Raw genomic sequence first — 17,204 nt, forward strand, 5'->3', positions numbered from 1 at the left:
CAGTTTCCCCAAAGAGCATCATCCACGGGTTTAAAAAATGTTGTATATCAAATGCCCTGGACGGCAGTGAGGATGACGTGCTATGGGAGGAACCAGCGGAGCCAGAGGATGGGAGTGAGGACAGTGACACTGATCACAGCGAGGCAGAGGATGTTTGTGAGGAGTAATGTTCTGTCATGACAGATCTCAGCTACTCTCAAGTTTAACCAGTTTGCATTATTTTATTGCAATGTTTTTCCTTATTCAGATTTGTTTCAAGACTACAGTTACAGTTAGACTTCACTTTGATGGTTAATGCAGTTATTGCAATTTTGTTGTTTTATCACAATAGATTGGTTTATTTACATTTCAAAAACCAGAAGCCATTCATTTACGAATGTGATTGCACTTTAGTTTACATATTTAAATGTTCAGATATTAAGATTTGAATGAGGCAAAATAACATGCTTTTTCTCTCAAATATATTGTTATAATCATTTGTTTCAGATGTACTGTAATTATTTTCTGTATAAAAATTAATTTGGTGTTCAAAAAGTCTTTTTTCAAACTTGAGTCTTGAAAAAGAGGGGGTCGTCTTATAATCAGGGCCGTCTTATATTCGGGCCAATACGGTATTTCAGTTGTGTTGTGTTTGAATTCTGATTGCTGTGGATGGGAGTGGAGGTTTGCATCTCCAAGAGAATCGTGGGGGTTTTTGCTAACAAAGGGACACCATGACAGAGACTTCTGTAGCGATTAATGACCTCCATGTTTCATTCTCTTTAGTTTGAATGTTTTTACAGCTCAAGATATCAGAAGTTTGTTGCTTTTACTCATCGTTTTATGTTGTTTCAGCTGGGACTTATGTTTGTACGGCTTGAAATATTTTACTGTTATCAATAAAAAAAAACACTCATTCATTAATATATAAAGTTGATGGGGCTGTTTTGTTAGCTTCACTTTAGTCACCCCAACCATTTATTCTGACTTTAAGCAACTCAGATATGTGCGCAAATAGCTGAAATTCCTCAGTTTGCCTGATTCAAGGTTTTAAGGCAGCCAGGTCAGAAATTCTCTGAAGCTGAACACACTTCATTTTTACAGTGAAAGAACATGGGAATGAGCAGCACTCCAAGCAAAAAGTTACACAATCAGAGCTATTCCAACATCTCCTGGCTGCAGTAAGTGTGATAGCAGCAACACTTTAACTCCCTGGATGGTGTAATGTGATAATGTGTACAAGAGGTCTACTATTAGACAGGAACACGACCGTCTATTTTCTTATTAATGAGAATTACAGCTTATTTGTTACTATTCCAGCCAGCTTAAATAGTTTGACTTTGCAATGTGGCAACATTTGTGTATCTGTCATACCTGATTAGGCCTTTTATTAATCATTTAATACGCTGTTGTTTTTGGCTGCAGAATCCCTCGTTGACATCTGTGTTTGTCATTTTTTCTCCACCACAAGGTCGGTTCAAAGGAACATCTTACTGAAACAGATGCAGGCCCACATCAATTTCTCTGGTTTCTGTCTATATAATGAGCTCCTGATGCTGTTTTCTGTTGAAGCCTCTGTAATGGATGGAGATGCTTGACTCTCAAATAGCGCCTTCAGCTTATTCTTGTGGCGCTATTGAAACAAAACAACAATTTTATCATGACTTATGGGCCAATGGGGAGAGGCTTCAGAAACCTATTGAGGACAAATTTTTCAAACATCTGAATCATATTATTAGCCAAATATATGGCATTTACTGGCTGGCATTGGTGTGTTGTTATGAAGAGAACCATAAAAATGAAATTACAGCAAGAAAATATTGACTGCAATCAAATAAAGCCCTCAGACTGGTTTCAAATTGTGGCCAGACTTTGGAGTTTATGCTGTAAATGAGAGACATAAATACAGGGGCCCAACAAAAGAATATAAGATTTGTTTGTTGTTGAAAAAAAAAAAAAAACATCTGCATTGTTTACTGCACGATATTTGTGACACATGCTTTAAGACAAACTTGATTTTGAGCCTAAAATCTACCATATGCAGTAGTGTATCATTGGCATAGAATGTTAACCTCGCATTTACAGTTACCTGAACCATAAGTAGCACAAAAAAAAAAAACAAAAAAAAAAAACCAAGAGACCAAGGAGCCATCCTTGTGGAACCCCTATAAAAATTGTTACAACTCGGCTCCTCAGTTGCAACAAAGATGCTGAGACCACCACTGTATGATGCAAAAACAAAGCTTTTATTGCCCAACAAAATACTGTGCCACGGCTGCCCAGGCCCAACTCAGCCAGATCTCTATGAGGAACTGGAGCTCCCCGGACACAACGCTCCTGTCAGCGAGGGGCCCCGACTGGAAAAGGAGAGCGATTAAGTACTGCTGAGCCACTGATTGCAAATGTGGCTCGGTCAGGTGGCGACACTCAGCTCCTGATCAGGCGCACCCGGTGGCGAGCTGGAGGGTCGTCACACACACCCCCCCTTAAGACGAGGCTCCCCCTGAAAAACTCAAACAACTGCAACACAAATACACAACCTCACAATTCTGATTTAAATTGGTGATCAATTCCCCATATCCCAGAACCTGCACAACTACGACACTGACAAATTATCTACCACTATACATCATATCCAAACCATCATACCCACCAGTCCTACCGGTTCACAAACCAGGGGCTCGGGACAATGCATCGGCCACCACATTATCGGAACCTCTGATGTGACGGACGTCCAAACAGTAAGACTGTAGAAACAACACCCACCGCATCAGTCGGCGGTTTGGGCTGTGCAATGAGTTGAGGAAGGTCAGTGGGTTATGATCTGTGTAGACCACCAATGGCCTCCCTGAGTCCACATAAATATCAAAATGTTGTAATGCCCAGATAAGAGCCAAGGTCTCCTTCTCTATAACTGAGTAGTTCATTTAGTACGAGTTGAACTTCCTGGAAAAGAAACTCACAGGACGCTCAACTCCATCTGGGCCAGCTTGGGACAACACTGCACCCGCCCCAACATCACTGGCATCCACCTGCAGCTGAAACGGCCGAGTCATGCAGGGTGCACTGAGGACGGGAGGAGAACACAGAACAGCTTTAACACTCTCAAAAGCTCGTTGGCAGGGAGTAGACCATACATACCTCACCTTGGCTTTAAGCAGGTCTGTGAGAGGAGCAACAACACTGGAGAAATTCCTACAGAACCCCCGATAATAGCCCACCAACCCCAGAAAACGCATCAACTCCTTCTTAGTGGTGGGAACGGGGTAGCTCTCAATAGCAGCCACTTTGGCCTGTACTGGCCGCACCTGACCTTGCCCCACAACCTTTCCAAGGTAGGTAACTGTAGCCTTGGCGAATTCACATTTTGCCAGGTTAACTGTTAGGTGCGCAGCACGCAAACGGTCAAAAAGGCTCTGAATGCGGAGGACATGTTCCTCCCAAGAATCACTATAGATCACCACGTCATCCAGATACACTGCACAACCCTCCAGTCCTGCTACCACAAAGTTCATCAGCCGCTGGAAAGTGGCCGGTGCATTCCGCAGTCCGAAACTCATCACATTATATGAAAAAAGACCAAAAGGAGTAATGAAGGCGGATACTTCTCGTGCCCTAGCAGACAGGGGAACCTGCCAGTACCCTTTGAGAAGATCAAACTTGCTGACAAAGCATGCTGAGCCCACTTGATCTACACAATCTTCCACACGAGGCAGTGGGTAGGCGTCTGGTTTTGTCACCCCATTTACTTTTCGATAGTCGGTACAAAATCTAGGACTCTTGTCAGCCTTATCTACCAGTAAACAGGGAGAAGCCCAGCTAGAGGATGAGGGCTGAGCAATACCATGGTCAAGCATGTATCGGATCTCCTGTTCCATAATCTTGCATTTTACATCTGATACTCTGTAAAATCGCTGACGGATTGGCTGAGCCTCGCCCACATCAATGTCATGTTCTATCAGATGTGTGCGGGTTGGAACATCATTAAAGAGACACAAGTACTCCTTAATGAGAGCGGACAGCTCAGTGCACCGTTCACAAGGTAAGTGCTTAAACAAAGACTCCAGCTTATCCAACGTCTCAGAATTCTTCAAACGGCCTCGCAACTGGCCCTCATCAGGTGTCACTACCCCATCATCCTGATGTAGTACCAAGGAGCTAACAGCTAGAGGACTCCCTGCACCTACCACCAACACAGGTTTCGCCATCTGCACTTCTTTCCCCCCCTCACGGGAATAATAAGGCTTTAGCAGGTTGGCATGGCAGAGCTGAGACTTCCTTCTACGCTCTGGCGTTGCCAAGAGATAGTTATGCTCTGAAACCTGGCGTATAACTGTAAAGGGACCATGAAACTTGGCCTCAAATGGAGACGTCACCAAGGGCAACAATGCCAGAACCTGGTCTCCAGGAGTGAACTGATGAGCCTTGGCCCTACAATCAAACCAGCACTTCATTTTGGCCTGAGAAGCGGCCAGGCCCCTCCTAGCGCTCTCCCCTGCCACATACAACCGGTGCCGGAAACCATTTATGTAATCAATCAGATTCTGGGGCGGATCAGATGGAGCCACCGCATCATGCAGTAGAGCTAGTGGACCCCGCACGGTATGCCCAAATACTAATTCATTCGGACTGAACCCGGTGCTTTCCTGCACCACCTCTCGCGCTGCCAGCAACAACCATGGTAGGCCCTGTTCCCAGTCCTGGTTCATCTCAACACAATAGCTCCGTAACAGAGACTTCAACGTCTGGTGAAACCGTTCTAGAGCCCCCTGGCTCTGCGGGTGGTATGCAGATGCCTGGTTATGTTTCACCCGGAGCTCCTTCAAAACCTGGGTAAATAAATGGGACAGGAAATTTGAACCCTGGTCACTCTGAATGATCTTCGGAATCCCAAACACTGAAATAAACTGTGTCAGCGCTTTAACCACAGACTTAGCATTAATGGTCCGCAGCGGATAGGCCGCTGGGTATCTGGTACTCTGACACATGACCGTAAGCAAATACTGGTTCCCTGATTTTGAACGTGGTAAAGGACCAACATAATCAATAATCAGATGCTCAAATGACTGGGAAACTGCTGGGATGGGATACAGAGGAGCAGGTTTAATTTTCTGGTTAGGTTTTCCTGTCATCTGACATGTGTGGCATGTTCTAATATACTGAGAAACATCTCTTTTCAACCCAGGCCAAAAAAAGTACCTCAAGACATAATTATACGTCTTACGTATTCCCAGGTGTCCACTTTGATCATGAGACGTCCTCAGGACCTCCTCCCGGAACCTGGAGGGCACAACAATCTGACAAACCGGATCACCAATGAAACTATCTCCCTGTGGCATCCACTTTCTCATCAATATCTTATCCCGCAACAGATAACCACATGCAGTACTTGAAGCATCCACAGCCACAGAGTCAAACAAGGCACGGAGTGACGGATCGGCCTGCTGCTCTGCCGCCAAATCACTGTAAGAAACAGACAAAAGAGAGTCAGGTATAACCAGAGTAGGGGTCCCATCATCCTCCACGCAACTCTGCTCAGCGTCTGACTCTGCCTTCTTACGACACATGGACCGAGTAACTGCACAAGTTGTGAACACCTCCGGAAAGTTGTTTTCACTTTCATCTGGCTTTTCTGTAACAAAAGGAGAAGAGGTTACCACAGGTTGAATTGGTCCATCAGCCCAGACACGATCACCAGCCAGATCGTTCCCCAGAATGACCTGCACCCCCTGTATAGGCAGAGCTGGACGCAGTCCCATAATAACTTCCCCCTGAACTAGATCACAGTCAAGCCTAAGTTTATGCGCTGGAACAGGCAGCACATTCAGTCCCATCCCCTGCATCAGAATGTAATCACCAGTGGCCGTGCACTGAGAGAATGGCAGCACCGAATTTACAATAAATGAATGAAACGCTCCTGTGTCCCGCAGAATTTTTACTGGTATTTTTTGATTAATACCTACTAGTGACACATAGCCATCAGACACAAAAGCAGAGAAATCCGACTGTAACTTGCTACCAGTTTCCCCAGACTCCCCTATTTTCCTGGGAGAAATGACACCAGGAGGAAGAACACTAGTTGACCTCCTGCCCGGAGCAGCAAGTGCAATAGGCTTCACCTGTCCACCTCTAGAATTACTTTTTACGGGACATTCAGCCTTCCAGTGTCCCCTTCCTCTACAATAGTGACAGATGTTTCTCTGGTCTCCCTGTGCCTGACTCCACACAGACCTCTCCGTTCTATCTTTACCAGATTCCGGAGCTCTGAAGTCACACTCCCCCCGATGAATTAATACATAATCATCTGCGAGGGCTGCCGCTTCTTCCGCTGTCTTCACCCTATGTTCACTAATATAGACCGAAATGTGTGGAGGAACTGAGTCCTTGAACTGCTCCAGAATAATCAACTCACACAGAGCGTCAAATGTGTGAACATTTAGTGAAGAGCACCACCGATGGAAATGTGTGCTTAACTCCCTGGCAAACTCCATGTGAGTCTGGCGACCAGACTTCTCCCAGGACCTGAACCTCTGTCTGTAGGCCTCAGGTACCAATTCATAGGCCTTGAGAACAGCGGCTTTGACCGAAGTGTAAACCCTGCTGTCTGCAACACCGAGAGCACAGTATGCCTCCTGAGCTTTACCTGTGAGAACACACTGCAGGAGTAACGTCCTCTCAGTGTCAGACCAGCCTCTGGTCTCAGCCACTCTCTCAAACAGGGAAAAAAACGTGTCAGGATCACGTTCACTAAACGGAGGAACCAAACGCAAATTCATGGAAACATCAAATGAATGTGGAGGACCAGATGAACCTCCAAGAGTCTGAACCACGACACCAGGAGAACTCAGACTCAGTCTGCGCTCCTCCAGCTCCAGTCTTTTCAGCTCAACTTGTAACAATAGCAGCCTCTCACGCTGCTCAAATGTAAAAGCCGAGCTGCTCGGAGAAGCTTCCCCAGAAGCAGCAGACTCACCGGAGTCTAAACCAACCTCGACAGCTTGAACTTTAGGCTGGAGAACCCCTGCCTCGAGTAGGTTTATTTTAAGGATGTGTTTCATATTTTCTTTAGACCTTTTATCCCCCACATCCATTTTAAAGTGCTCCGCTATTTTCACCAGCTGTTCCCGTGAACAGCGGTCCAGCAGCTCCTCTGACGGAGCTCTCAGAAAATCCTCCACTGAGGCCATTACTCTGCACCGGCCGAAAAACCACAGTGAAAAATCCACCGGCTTAAATCAGCTGCTCTGACACCAACCCCTGCAGCTCAAACAGCTGACTCGTCACCGTGATTCCGTCCCTCTAACTGCCTCAACAGAATCTAACTACTCTCCCCCCTAGTCTTCAGGCGGTACTTGTGGCGGGTATTTACGCACCAGCTCCCGTAGGCCCGGTGAAGCAACCGAGAAACGGCGACTCCACCTGCAGCCTCGGACGTGCTCCCGAGACGACTGCTCTAACCACGTTCCCACCACACTACCGACCCCCCACACGGACTCCAAGGGAGTTCGCTCTGAAGCCTAACAGAGACAGAACCACAGTGACTTACCCCCACTGTTCGGCTACAAAAACACAGAACTCAGAGCTAGAAACACCAGCATTACACCCGGCAACAACCTGTCCTCTGAGTCAAACTACAAAACAATTCAACTTACCAAGAGCTGCTTCTTAACTCCAGAAAATCCTCACCACACATGCGCTGTTCCCCATACTCTGAAGGAATGAATGAACAGGTCACAACAACGTCACTCCCGACGCGACAACCCTTGACTCATTTACACACACACACACACACACCAAAAAAAATGACAATCCCCGCCCACAACGGTGCACGCAGATCAGCTACCGCTGCTTACACTAAACTGTTTGGACGAGCCCCCATTTGTTACAACTCGGCTCCTCAGTTGCAACAAAGATGCTGAGACCACCACTGTATGATGCAAAAACAAAGCTTTTATTGCCCAACAAAATACTGTGCCACGGCTGCCCAGGCCCAACTCAGCCAGATCTCTATGAGGAACTGGAGCTCCCCGGACACAACGCTCCTGTCAGCGAGGGGCCCCGACTGGAAAAGGAGAGCGATTAAGTACTGCTGAGCCACTGATTGCAAATGTGGCTCGGTCAGGTGGCGACACTCAGCTCCTGATCAGGCGCACCCGGTGGCGAGCTGGAGGGTCGTCACAAAATGAACAAATAAAGCAACATTGAATGAATTTTATGCTTATAGTGTAACAATTTTTATGTACATATAATAACAATATGTGGAAAAACAAATTTACAACCCATAAAATACAAGGCATGAAATCAAGAGAAAAGAAAACAAATATTTTACAAGAAATTTTGGCTTATCTGAGACTTTTTGCAGGTAGTGGTTCCAAAATCTGCAACAACAAAAGCTCAATTGTAGTTCACTTTTAATGGTACAAGAAAAACATGTATGATACATTTAAATATCTACAGCAGATGTTTTGAAACTATGATTCATTTATGCATGTTGACATTCGGGGTTAAGCTGAGCTAATGAATGCAGTTTATCATAGTTTCTAGGTGTGTTTGGCATTTTGTCTGGAATCTCACAGAGAACATAACTCTGCTGCAAAACTGACTCAGATGCACAAGTCAGACACACCTACAGTTCACCGAGAGTTTCCACAACTACATTACACAGCTGGAAACCACACTTAATTGAAGATTATTTTTGTTTTAGAAAATCAGTTTTGTGCCAAATAACTGGACTGATCATGAGAGTACAGTACATGTGAAAGCCACATGGAGATTCCTTCTCAGCTCCTTTGATCTGGTAGAAAAATGCAACCAAAGACGAGAAAAGTAACAGGACGAAAGGAGGAATTTTAAAACCTCAAATGAGACAAATGAGGCTTGGCATCCTGAGCGAGGAGACAAGGAGGGAGAAATGAGTAAGAGGTGAGATGAATGTGAAAGAAAACGAGGGAGGGGAGTTTAGTTGAGCGTGAGAATGACTGAAAATGGATAAACAGAGGAGGGGGTGGGAGGGGAAGACAGTAAGACAGAAAAAGAGAGGTGGTGAAAGTGAGTGAGTGAGAGATGGGCAGGGAGGTATAAAGAGAGGGAGGGAGTCATATAAGAGAGGCAGCCATAGAGGGAGAGGTGACAGAGTAGATTATCCTCCTCTCTGCCAGCCTCATCATGTTCATGCTGCAGATGTTGACTGTTATCTCTCTGACTGTTATCTTCCTGGCATCTGTAGAAGGTAGGACACAACCATACTTTCCGTGTGTGTGTGTGTGTGTGTGTGTGTGTGTGTGTGTGTGTGTGTGTGTGTGTGTGTGTTGCATGGCTTTGCATGCACCCTGCAGGTGGACAGGGTAGCAAAAAGAGAGAGAGAGAGAGAGAGAGAGAGAGAGAGAAGAAGCGATGGCGAAGACAGAAAAGGGAAAGAAGAAGGGAAAGAGGGGATAGCAGCAGCAGCAGCAGCAGCAGGGAGGGAGGCATGGATGTAAACAGAGGGCAGGAGGACGAGCATCTGAAATCACAATGATGGTGTCGTCTGTTTTCTCAGAGGTAGTGGGAGCACTGGAAGTGCGCTGAGGATGGATTCAAAATCATGTGTGGCACAACAAAGCAAGCACTGTCCTATTTTGCAGCTCTGATTGCTCCTGCTGCTTCACATCACACTTTAATTTGTTTACAGATTTGCTTTGGATGGAGAGACATCGCGGCGAAAACCCTGCACACAAACAAACACACACACACCACTCCTCTCACTTTCTCTCGTTTCACTGGCATGGCAGCATGTTTCTCAGCACAATGGGATGCCATTGTAATTCCTCTGGCATTCTAGTGTGTATATGTGCGTCCATATCCGAGCATGTGTATATGTAACTAGAGAGCATGTGCATGTTCTGCAGAGCAGATAATCTTTTTTTTCTGTCTGCAAAAGCTGCCAAAACAGTCAGTCTTTGCACAAATCAGAATACTGACTTTGCAGGGTTTGAAAATGATGATTAAATGAACTAAATATGCTTCAGAAATGTTTCTATTGCTCTAATATTGTGCATTGATGTGCAAAACTTTTGCAGCTGCTGTGATGTTGCTTTAGTGTTGTTCTCACTGCAGATAGAATATCAGAATATTGACTTTGGAAGGTTTTAAAAAAGGTAATTACATGCACTAAATATAAATGCAAAATGTTTCTGTTACTGAGGTTATTTCTGATGATGTGCAATAATGTGCAAAACTTTTAGCAGCTGAAATGATTTTGCTTTAGTCCTGCTCTCATTTCAGAAGAAATATCAGAAAATTTACTTTGCAGGGTTTGAAAATAACGGTTAAATGCACTAAATATGAATGAAATATGTTTTTGTTGCTCTAATAATATAAAAAATGTGCAAAACTTTTGCATCTGTGATGATGTTTCTTTATTCCTGCTCTCTTTTCAGAATAAATGTCAGAATATTGACTTTTTAGGGTTTAAGTGTGATACTTACATGCACTAAATATGAATCAAAAATGTTTCTGTTGCTCTAATTTTATGCAATAATGTGCAAAACCTTGCAGGTGGTAGGATTTTGCTTTATTCCTGTTCTCACTTCAGAAAGCATATCAGAAAATTAACTTTACAAGGTTGAAAAATGATCATGAAATGCACTCAAAAATGTTTCTGTTGCTCTAATAATGTAAAATAACATGCAAAACTTCAGCAGCTGTCATGATATTTCTTTATTCCTGCTGTTGCTTCAGAATAAATCTAAGAATATTGACGATTCAGGGTTTAAGTATGACATTAACATGCTCTGAATATGAATCAAAAATGTTTGTTGCTCTAATAAAGGGCAATAATGTTCAAAACTTTTGCAGCTGGTATGATTTTGCGTTTGACCTGCTCTCACTTCAGAAAGAATCATCTTGACTTTGCAAGGTTTGAAAATGATCATAAAATGCACTAAATTTGAATAGAAAATTCTGTAGCTCCATCGATGTGCAAGAACGTGCAAGACCTTTGCAGCTGGTGTGATGTTGCAGCTTCAGTCCTGTTCTCACTTGAGAAAGATTTTCACTCTGGCGTGGCCTCACAAAGTAAAGTATAATCAAAGGTGTGAAACAGAAAGCAATAAGCCAACCTGATTGACTGAATCTGACACCAGGAAATTTCAGCACGCTTTCCTCGGCTCACTCTTTTCTCCCTGTCTGTCTCTTTTGTTTCCCCAGCTAAAGGTGTGCAGATGCAGAGGGATGTCCAGTGCTGCATGCTGTACTCCCACGGCAAGGTGCGTACCAAAGACGTGTTGCGGTTTGAGGTGCAGACGGAGGGGCCCGACTGCAGTATACAAGCCATCATGCAAGTATTTCAGCTATCCACTCCTGGAGCTAAAGAGCACGAAGCAATCTGCAGGCATGGAAAATATGCCTCTCGTTAGAGGAGGGCAGAGCCGGGGCTGAGAGGCATTGTCATCTTTCCAGGTCATGTTGTTATGGCAGGGCTCGGAGCTGTAATTGCCAGGGAAGTAAGAAAGGAAATATGTGGGAATAACAAGCCATCTGAAAATACCTTCCGAGCCAGCTGAGCCCTGCCGCAGCCAGTCAGTCAGAACAGCAGGGTTTAGTTAAGTAAACTGCATTGTGATACCTATTGTTTCCAGCAGGTCGGAGAAATCTGATGTCGCAGGGGAATGGAGAGCTAACAAAAACATGGAACTCTTATTCAGTGGATACAAGAGTTGCTTTTGGTTCTCTCTGCAGATTTCTGTCAACTTTTCCCGCTCAGTTTGTTCTTCTTTATGCCAGGAAAAACATTCTTTTTCAGCTTTGATCACCTGCTCCTTGCAATTTGGGCTCAAAATCTCTGCAACTCCTGACACACATCTTTGCAGTCCAACATCTTATTCCTGAATCAGGGTTTTTTTCTTGTGCTTCTACACGACGAGAATTAAAATTTGGACTTTTCTTCCTTTTCCTTCAGCAGAACATTGTACTTTAATTCTGTGTCATGTTAAAAGAATTGTGTTGATTTCTCATAGTCTTTACACGAAGAAGGCGGTGAAATGTGCCGACCCCAGAGACCGGAAGGTGAAGAGGTTGCTGAGGAAGCTCCTGCAGAGACAGAGAACCAAGGCCCACCGAACCATGTGGCTGCTTCCTCATGACAACCTGCCCGTCATGTCAGAGGTCAGACACAAACTACTGCGCAGTTACAGGATTTTTAATTCAAAAGTACACCATACAATCCATTGTGTCGGCTTGAATCACTCAGAATTACACGACTATACAAAGGGATTTCCAAGCAATTTCCACTGAGACATTAAAGGTCCCATATTTTGCCCCTTTTCAGAAAATTAATGAAAGTCTGACATATTTCTAGAATGTGTCTTTCATTTTTTCAGTTCAAATTAGTGCAAAAATGGTTCATTTTACTATAATCACAACTAGTTTTAGCCCTCTGCTAAATGGATTATTTCAGCTCTTTAGCTTTAAATGCTGAAGCTGGTTATTCAGGAAGGAGACTCTCTGCATTTTCGGTTGTGTTCACTCTTGCGGCCAACAACAGAGCATTTATTGGGTTTTTGTTTGTAGCTGAGACATTTTAAAGTTAGAATAGAATAGAATAGAATAGAATAGAATAGAATAGAATAGAATAGAATAGAATAGAATAGAATAGAATAGAATAGAATAGAAATTGTTAATCAATAACGCAGGGCAGTTTAGCAACTCTTTGTGTTCGAAGCATATAACAAAAGAGCATAAAGTCATTGCAAAAAAATAAAATAAAAATAAAATGAGTTCATTTTACTGTAATCATAACTGGTTTTATCCATTTTCTGAATGGATTATTTCAGGTCTTTAGCTTTAAGTGCTACTGGTGGTTGCATCCCCTTCAGGAAGGAGACTCTCTCTGCATTTTCAGGTCCTCAGATGCTAGGAGTGCATGAAGACTCGTGTTCACTCCTAGTTCACTAGAATAGAATTGAATAGATCTTTAGTGTCATTGTTAAACAACAAAAGGCAGTTTAGCAGCGCTTTGAGTTAGCAGCATATTACAAAAGAACACAAAGTCATTAGAAAAATAATAAAACAAAATAAACTAGAATAAAATAAAATTTAACCAAGTTAAATTAAATGAAAATTGAATTACCTTAAAATAGAGTGAAATAAAAAAAAAAATACAAAATTTAAATATAATTGGACTGTGCAAGAAAAAGATTGTTCTGTGTATATTATAATAAAAGAGCAGGTTATTGCACATGAAATAAAACACCTGGAAGCAGTGAAGGAGCAGGATTATACAAAGTTGGAACAACTATTGTTTCCTTAGCCTGAACGTAAAAAGTTCCGGGGGCTTGAAGAATGGCAGAAGTTTCTAACAACCACAAAACAACATAAAAGTGGATTTATACCATATGGGACCTTTAATGTTTTGTCCTGTTGCTGTTATTAGGACAAGAAAGACAACTGGGCGGTTCTCAATGTGGAGTGACCGAGCGCTGTCAAGTTTGGAGGAAAACTCATAGTCATAAGTAAGTAAGACTGACCTGAACACACAGATAGCACGTCGCGATATCTCTCTTTAAATATCTAACCCAGTATTCTTCAAATTCTTCTTCCTTTTTCTTCAGGCCAAGTAAACCTTCAGCAGCTCGTCTTGGTTACACGGCGACGTTGTCTGATTCTCCAGTCATCTTGTGTCTCCTTCTATCTACACTATCAGATCTGGGCAGCAATACATATTTAACTGGCTTTAGATATTTAAACATGAACCGCGCTTGAAATATTTCCAACACGTTGCGTCTCGACAGAGGAGTGGTATTTGTAAGATAAGTTGCATTGATTTTTATTTTCTTCTCTTTTTTTAGTGGCTTGTACTGTTATTTGCCAGAGTCTGCCTGAAAGTGTCTCCCTCTACAACTACTACTTAACTACTCGATGTGAGATGAGTGAAGCTGCTGCAATGAAACGAGCAGTGATATTAATATTGTAAATCAGCAAAAGTGCTTATTTGTGATGTGTATACCTTCGATGTGTAACGACACTTCACACAGTAAAGTAAAAGCGGTTTGTCACAGTAAACTTCAGGTGCAGGATAATCCAGATTTCAGTTGTAAGAAGGTTTTCAGGCATTTAGACTGTTTGTAAAATAAAAAAAGGAATCGGAAAGAAGATTTCACGCATAAATATCAAATGTTCCCTGATCTTTTGTCCACTTTCTATATTGACTGTTTGTAAACTCTGTGTGAAACTCGACTCAGTCCTTTAAAAATTAGGCCCTCGGGCATCGACGAGAGATTTAATATCTATTTGCAGTTTACATTTGTCTTTTTTACCAATAGTGTGTCACTAAACTATGCCAAAGTATTCATGATTCAGTTCACCACATGGCCAGGCTGTTAAAACTTCGAGGGCTCTGACGTGTGTGCAGCACACAAGCATTGTATTGTAGAAGAATGCACTGTATGTTAAAACACAGTAACTCAAGTGAACTATTTTATAAATTAATCTGAAATGGAAGCGCTTCGGTGTCTTTTTTTGAGTTTCTTGTGCGTGTGCGTGTGCGTGTGCGTGCGTGCGTGCGTGTGTGTGTGTGTGTGTGTGTGTGTGTGTGTCCAGTCCAGACTGAAATATCTCGAATAATTAAGGTTTTGCACATTCATTTTCCCCAGAGGATGAATCCTAGTGAGGTCTGTGATCCCCTGACCTTTCCTATAACGTTGCCATGACGTGAATAATCGTTGTTTTAGTGAAATATTTCAAGTTATTAAATGGATTACCATAAATTTGACAAATCTAAACATGATAAGAGTGTATTTTGTGATAAATACAGCTGGTGTGACCCCAGAACTCTCCTGCTCACCACTGGACTTTTATGAGCAGAATAAACCTTGAATCTTGAAAATGACAGTCAGTCCAGATATTCATTCTGCAAAGACGATTAGCTGGAAAACGTCTGTGCACCCTCATTTGCTTTTTAATTTTGTGTAAACATGGCTAAAGCTAATTAGTGTGCCATCACCAGCAGCAGCTTCATGCTAACACGCTAAACTGTGACTGTGAGCATAGTAAACATTAAACCTGCTAAACATCAGTTTGTTAGCATGTAGGTAAATATTTGTGTGCATGCAGCCTTACAGAGCATCACTAGAGACAGTTTGTTCAACTATTAGGCATCATTACCGAGCTTACATGAAATCCCAGCTCTGCTAAGTCTAAGGGAAGAACATAAAACCAGTTGTTTGGGTTCAGTAATGCAGTTTATTGTTAAGTGCAAAGAAAACAGGGCTAAAAACAGGGCTGCTAAATCAATGAACCAAATAAAACCAACAGAGGGGCAAATTTGCTATGCCAAAACAACAAAAGAAAGCATTTAAACGTCCTACACAAACTTAAAGACATGGTAGCAACAGCCGTGCTCCTAGTGTGGCTAACAGGGATCATTAACAAATGGGAAAGAAAGAATTCACTGCACTGAAAAAAATTCACTGCACTGAAAAAAATGCCCCTCTTAAAACAAGAAAAAAAAACTTATTTTAAGCTATATTTTGCCAGGATTGTCAAGCTTAGGTGTCTAAAAAAAAAAAAAAAAAACAGCAGTTTTTCACTCAAAAATAGATTTTCGCTCTCATGTCACCTCCTAATTTAGAGATGTATTTACCCTCCTATTGTCTTCATTTACCGGCACCAAACAATATTGTTTCCTTGTCTGAAAAAAATCCAAAAGATCAGCAAAAAAATTCCCCAAACTTCTGAAAATGTGCATAACCTTCAGGAAGAAAATTCCAACAATTCTTTAAAAGTTTCCCTTAAAAAAATCCCCCAAATTTGGCAAGAAATTCTTGTAAATATTTTCAAAAAATGAGCAAAAATCTTCCAAAAAAATCCTAAAAATAGCTAAAGTGATTCCATATATATCAGTAAAACTTCTAATATTTTCTTTTAGAATATTCACAAAAAATCTTTTTTTATGTGAATGTTCTTAAGAATCATTTTTAACATTTCTTTTTTCCCACCAAAAAATGTTCAAAGATTTCCCAAAAATGTTGAAAATGTGGACATCAGAAGTTTCACTGTGAAAATATATTTTTTCCCCACATTTTCAAACTTTAAAACGGGTCAATTTTGACCCGCAGGACGACACGAAGGTTAAACTTATTTTGAGTTTTCTTGTAAAATTCAACCCAAAATAAGATAATTTCAAGATTGTTTGACTTAATAGGATATTTAAGATGCATTATCTTAAAACAAGTCCCTCCATCTGCTGAAATGTCTCTTGTTAAGTGAATTTATCTTAAATAAAGTGGGATGAGAGACATTTTGACTAAAACTAAGACAAATAGACTTGGTAGGATTTAGAGTTTTTGCAGTGCTCTAACCTGCTCAGCTTTCAGGTTTAATATGACAAGGTTAGTAGATTATATGATGTAAAGTCTTAAAATTTTTAGGTGAAAAAAATAAGACAAATAGACTTGGTAGGATTTAGAGTTTTTGCAGTGTAAGGCCAGGCCCAGTTTCCAGGCAGACAAACCAGTGTCTGAGTGTAGCATAAAACACAAACACAACAAGAAATGAGCTGCTCGAATTAACTCACAGCAGCCTGAACTGATAGTTTAGCTCCAGTTTTATACTCTGGGGTTGGGATTGCTGCTGTCTGATTGGAGGGTAAAACTGGGCGGTGGTCCAATCAGGGAAGACGGTAGACGGGGAGAAGAACAATGCAGCTCCAGACCAATCAGCTGAGACAACAGACAGGTGTGGTCTGGAGAATGTTTTTCTGCTGGTTGTAATCAAAAGTCCATGAAAGCTTTCTCCCCATACAGAGGCTACAAAGGATCCACCACAAAAACAAGACACAAAAATGTACTTTAGTTCACTTTTATAAATGTTTTGTAAATGTATTTTTTGTACTTTCCTTATTGTAGCACTTTGAGATTGTGTATGTAAAATGCATTATAAATTAAAGGCATTATTATTATTATTATTATTATTATTATTATTATTATTATTATTATTATTATTATTATTATTATTATTATTATTATTATTATTATTATTATTTATGTGAATTAATAACAAGTAAAACTAATTTTGTGTATCACCAAGTGAGGCATAGGTCAGTGTTACCACTACTGGAAATAAAGAGTGACTCTACTTACTACAGATATTTTACTACTTAGTTTTCATACTTGTCTCTGTTGCGTGAACACAGCCTGCAGTTCAGCTGAGAAGTCCCTGAATTGTTCATGACTTCTCATATTCGCAAA

General features: G+C 41.8%; 1 protein-coding gene across 1 annotated transcript; it reads left to right on the plus strand.

Moving 5' to 3' along the window:
* Window positions 1-9,048: 9,048 nt before the first annotated feature.
* ccl44 (chemokine (C-C motif) ligand 44) lies at window positions 9,049-14,081 on the plus strand. Its single transcript, XM_023273487.3, has 5 exons — window positions 9,049-9,208; window positions 11,167-11,296; window positions 11,976-12,123; window positions 13,391-13,469; window positions 13,569-14,081. The coding sequence occupies exons 1-4, from the start codon at window positions 9,145-9,147 to the stop codon at window positions 13,427-13,429; spliced, it is 381 nt and encodes a 126-aa protein (XP_023129255.1). The 5' UTR covers window positions 9,049-9,144; the 3' UTR covers window positions 13,430-13,469; window positions 13,569-14,081.
* Window positions 14,082-17,204: the final 3,123 nt, after the last annotated feature.

This window comes from Amphiprion ocellaris, chromosome 2 (assembly GCF_022539595.1).
Source record: "Amphiprion ocellaris isolate individual 3 ecotype Okinawa chromosome 2, ASM2253959v1, whole genome shotgun sequence".
Classification (NCBI taxonomy): domain Eukaryota; kingdom Metazoa; phylum Chordata; class Actinopteri; family Pomacentridae; genus Amphiprion; species Amphiprion ocellaris.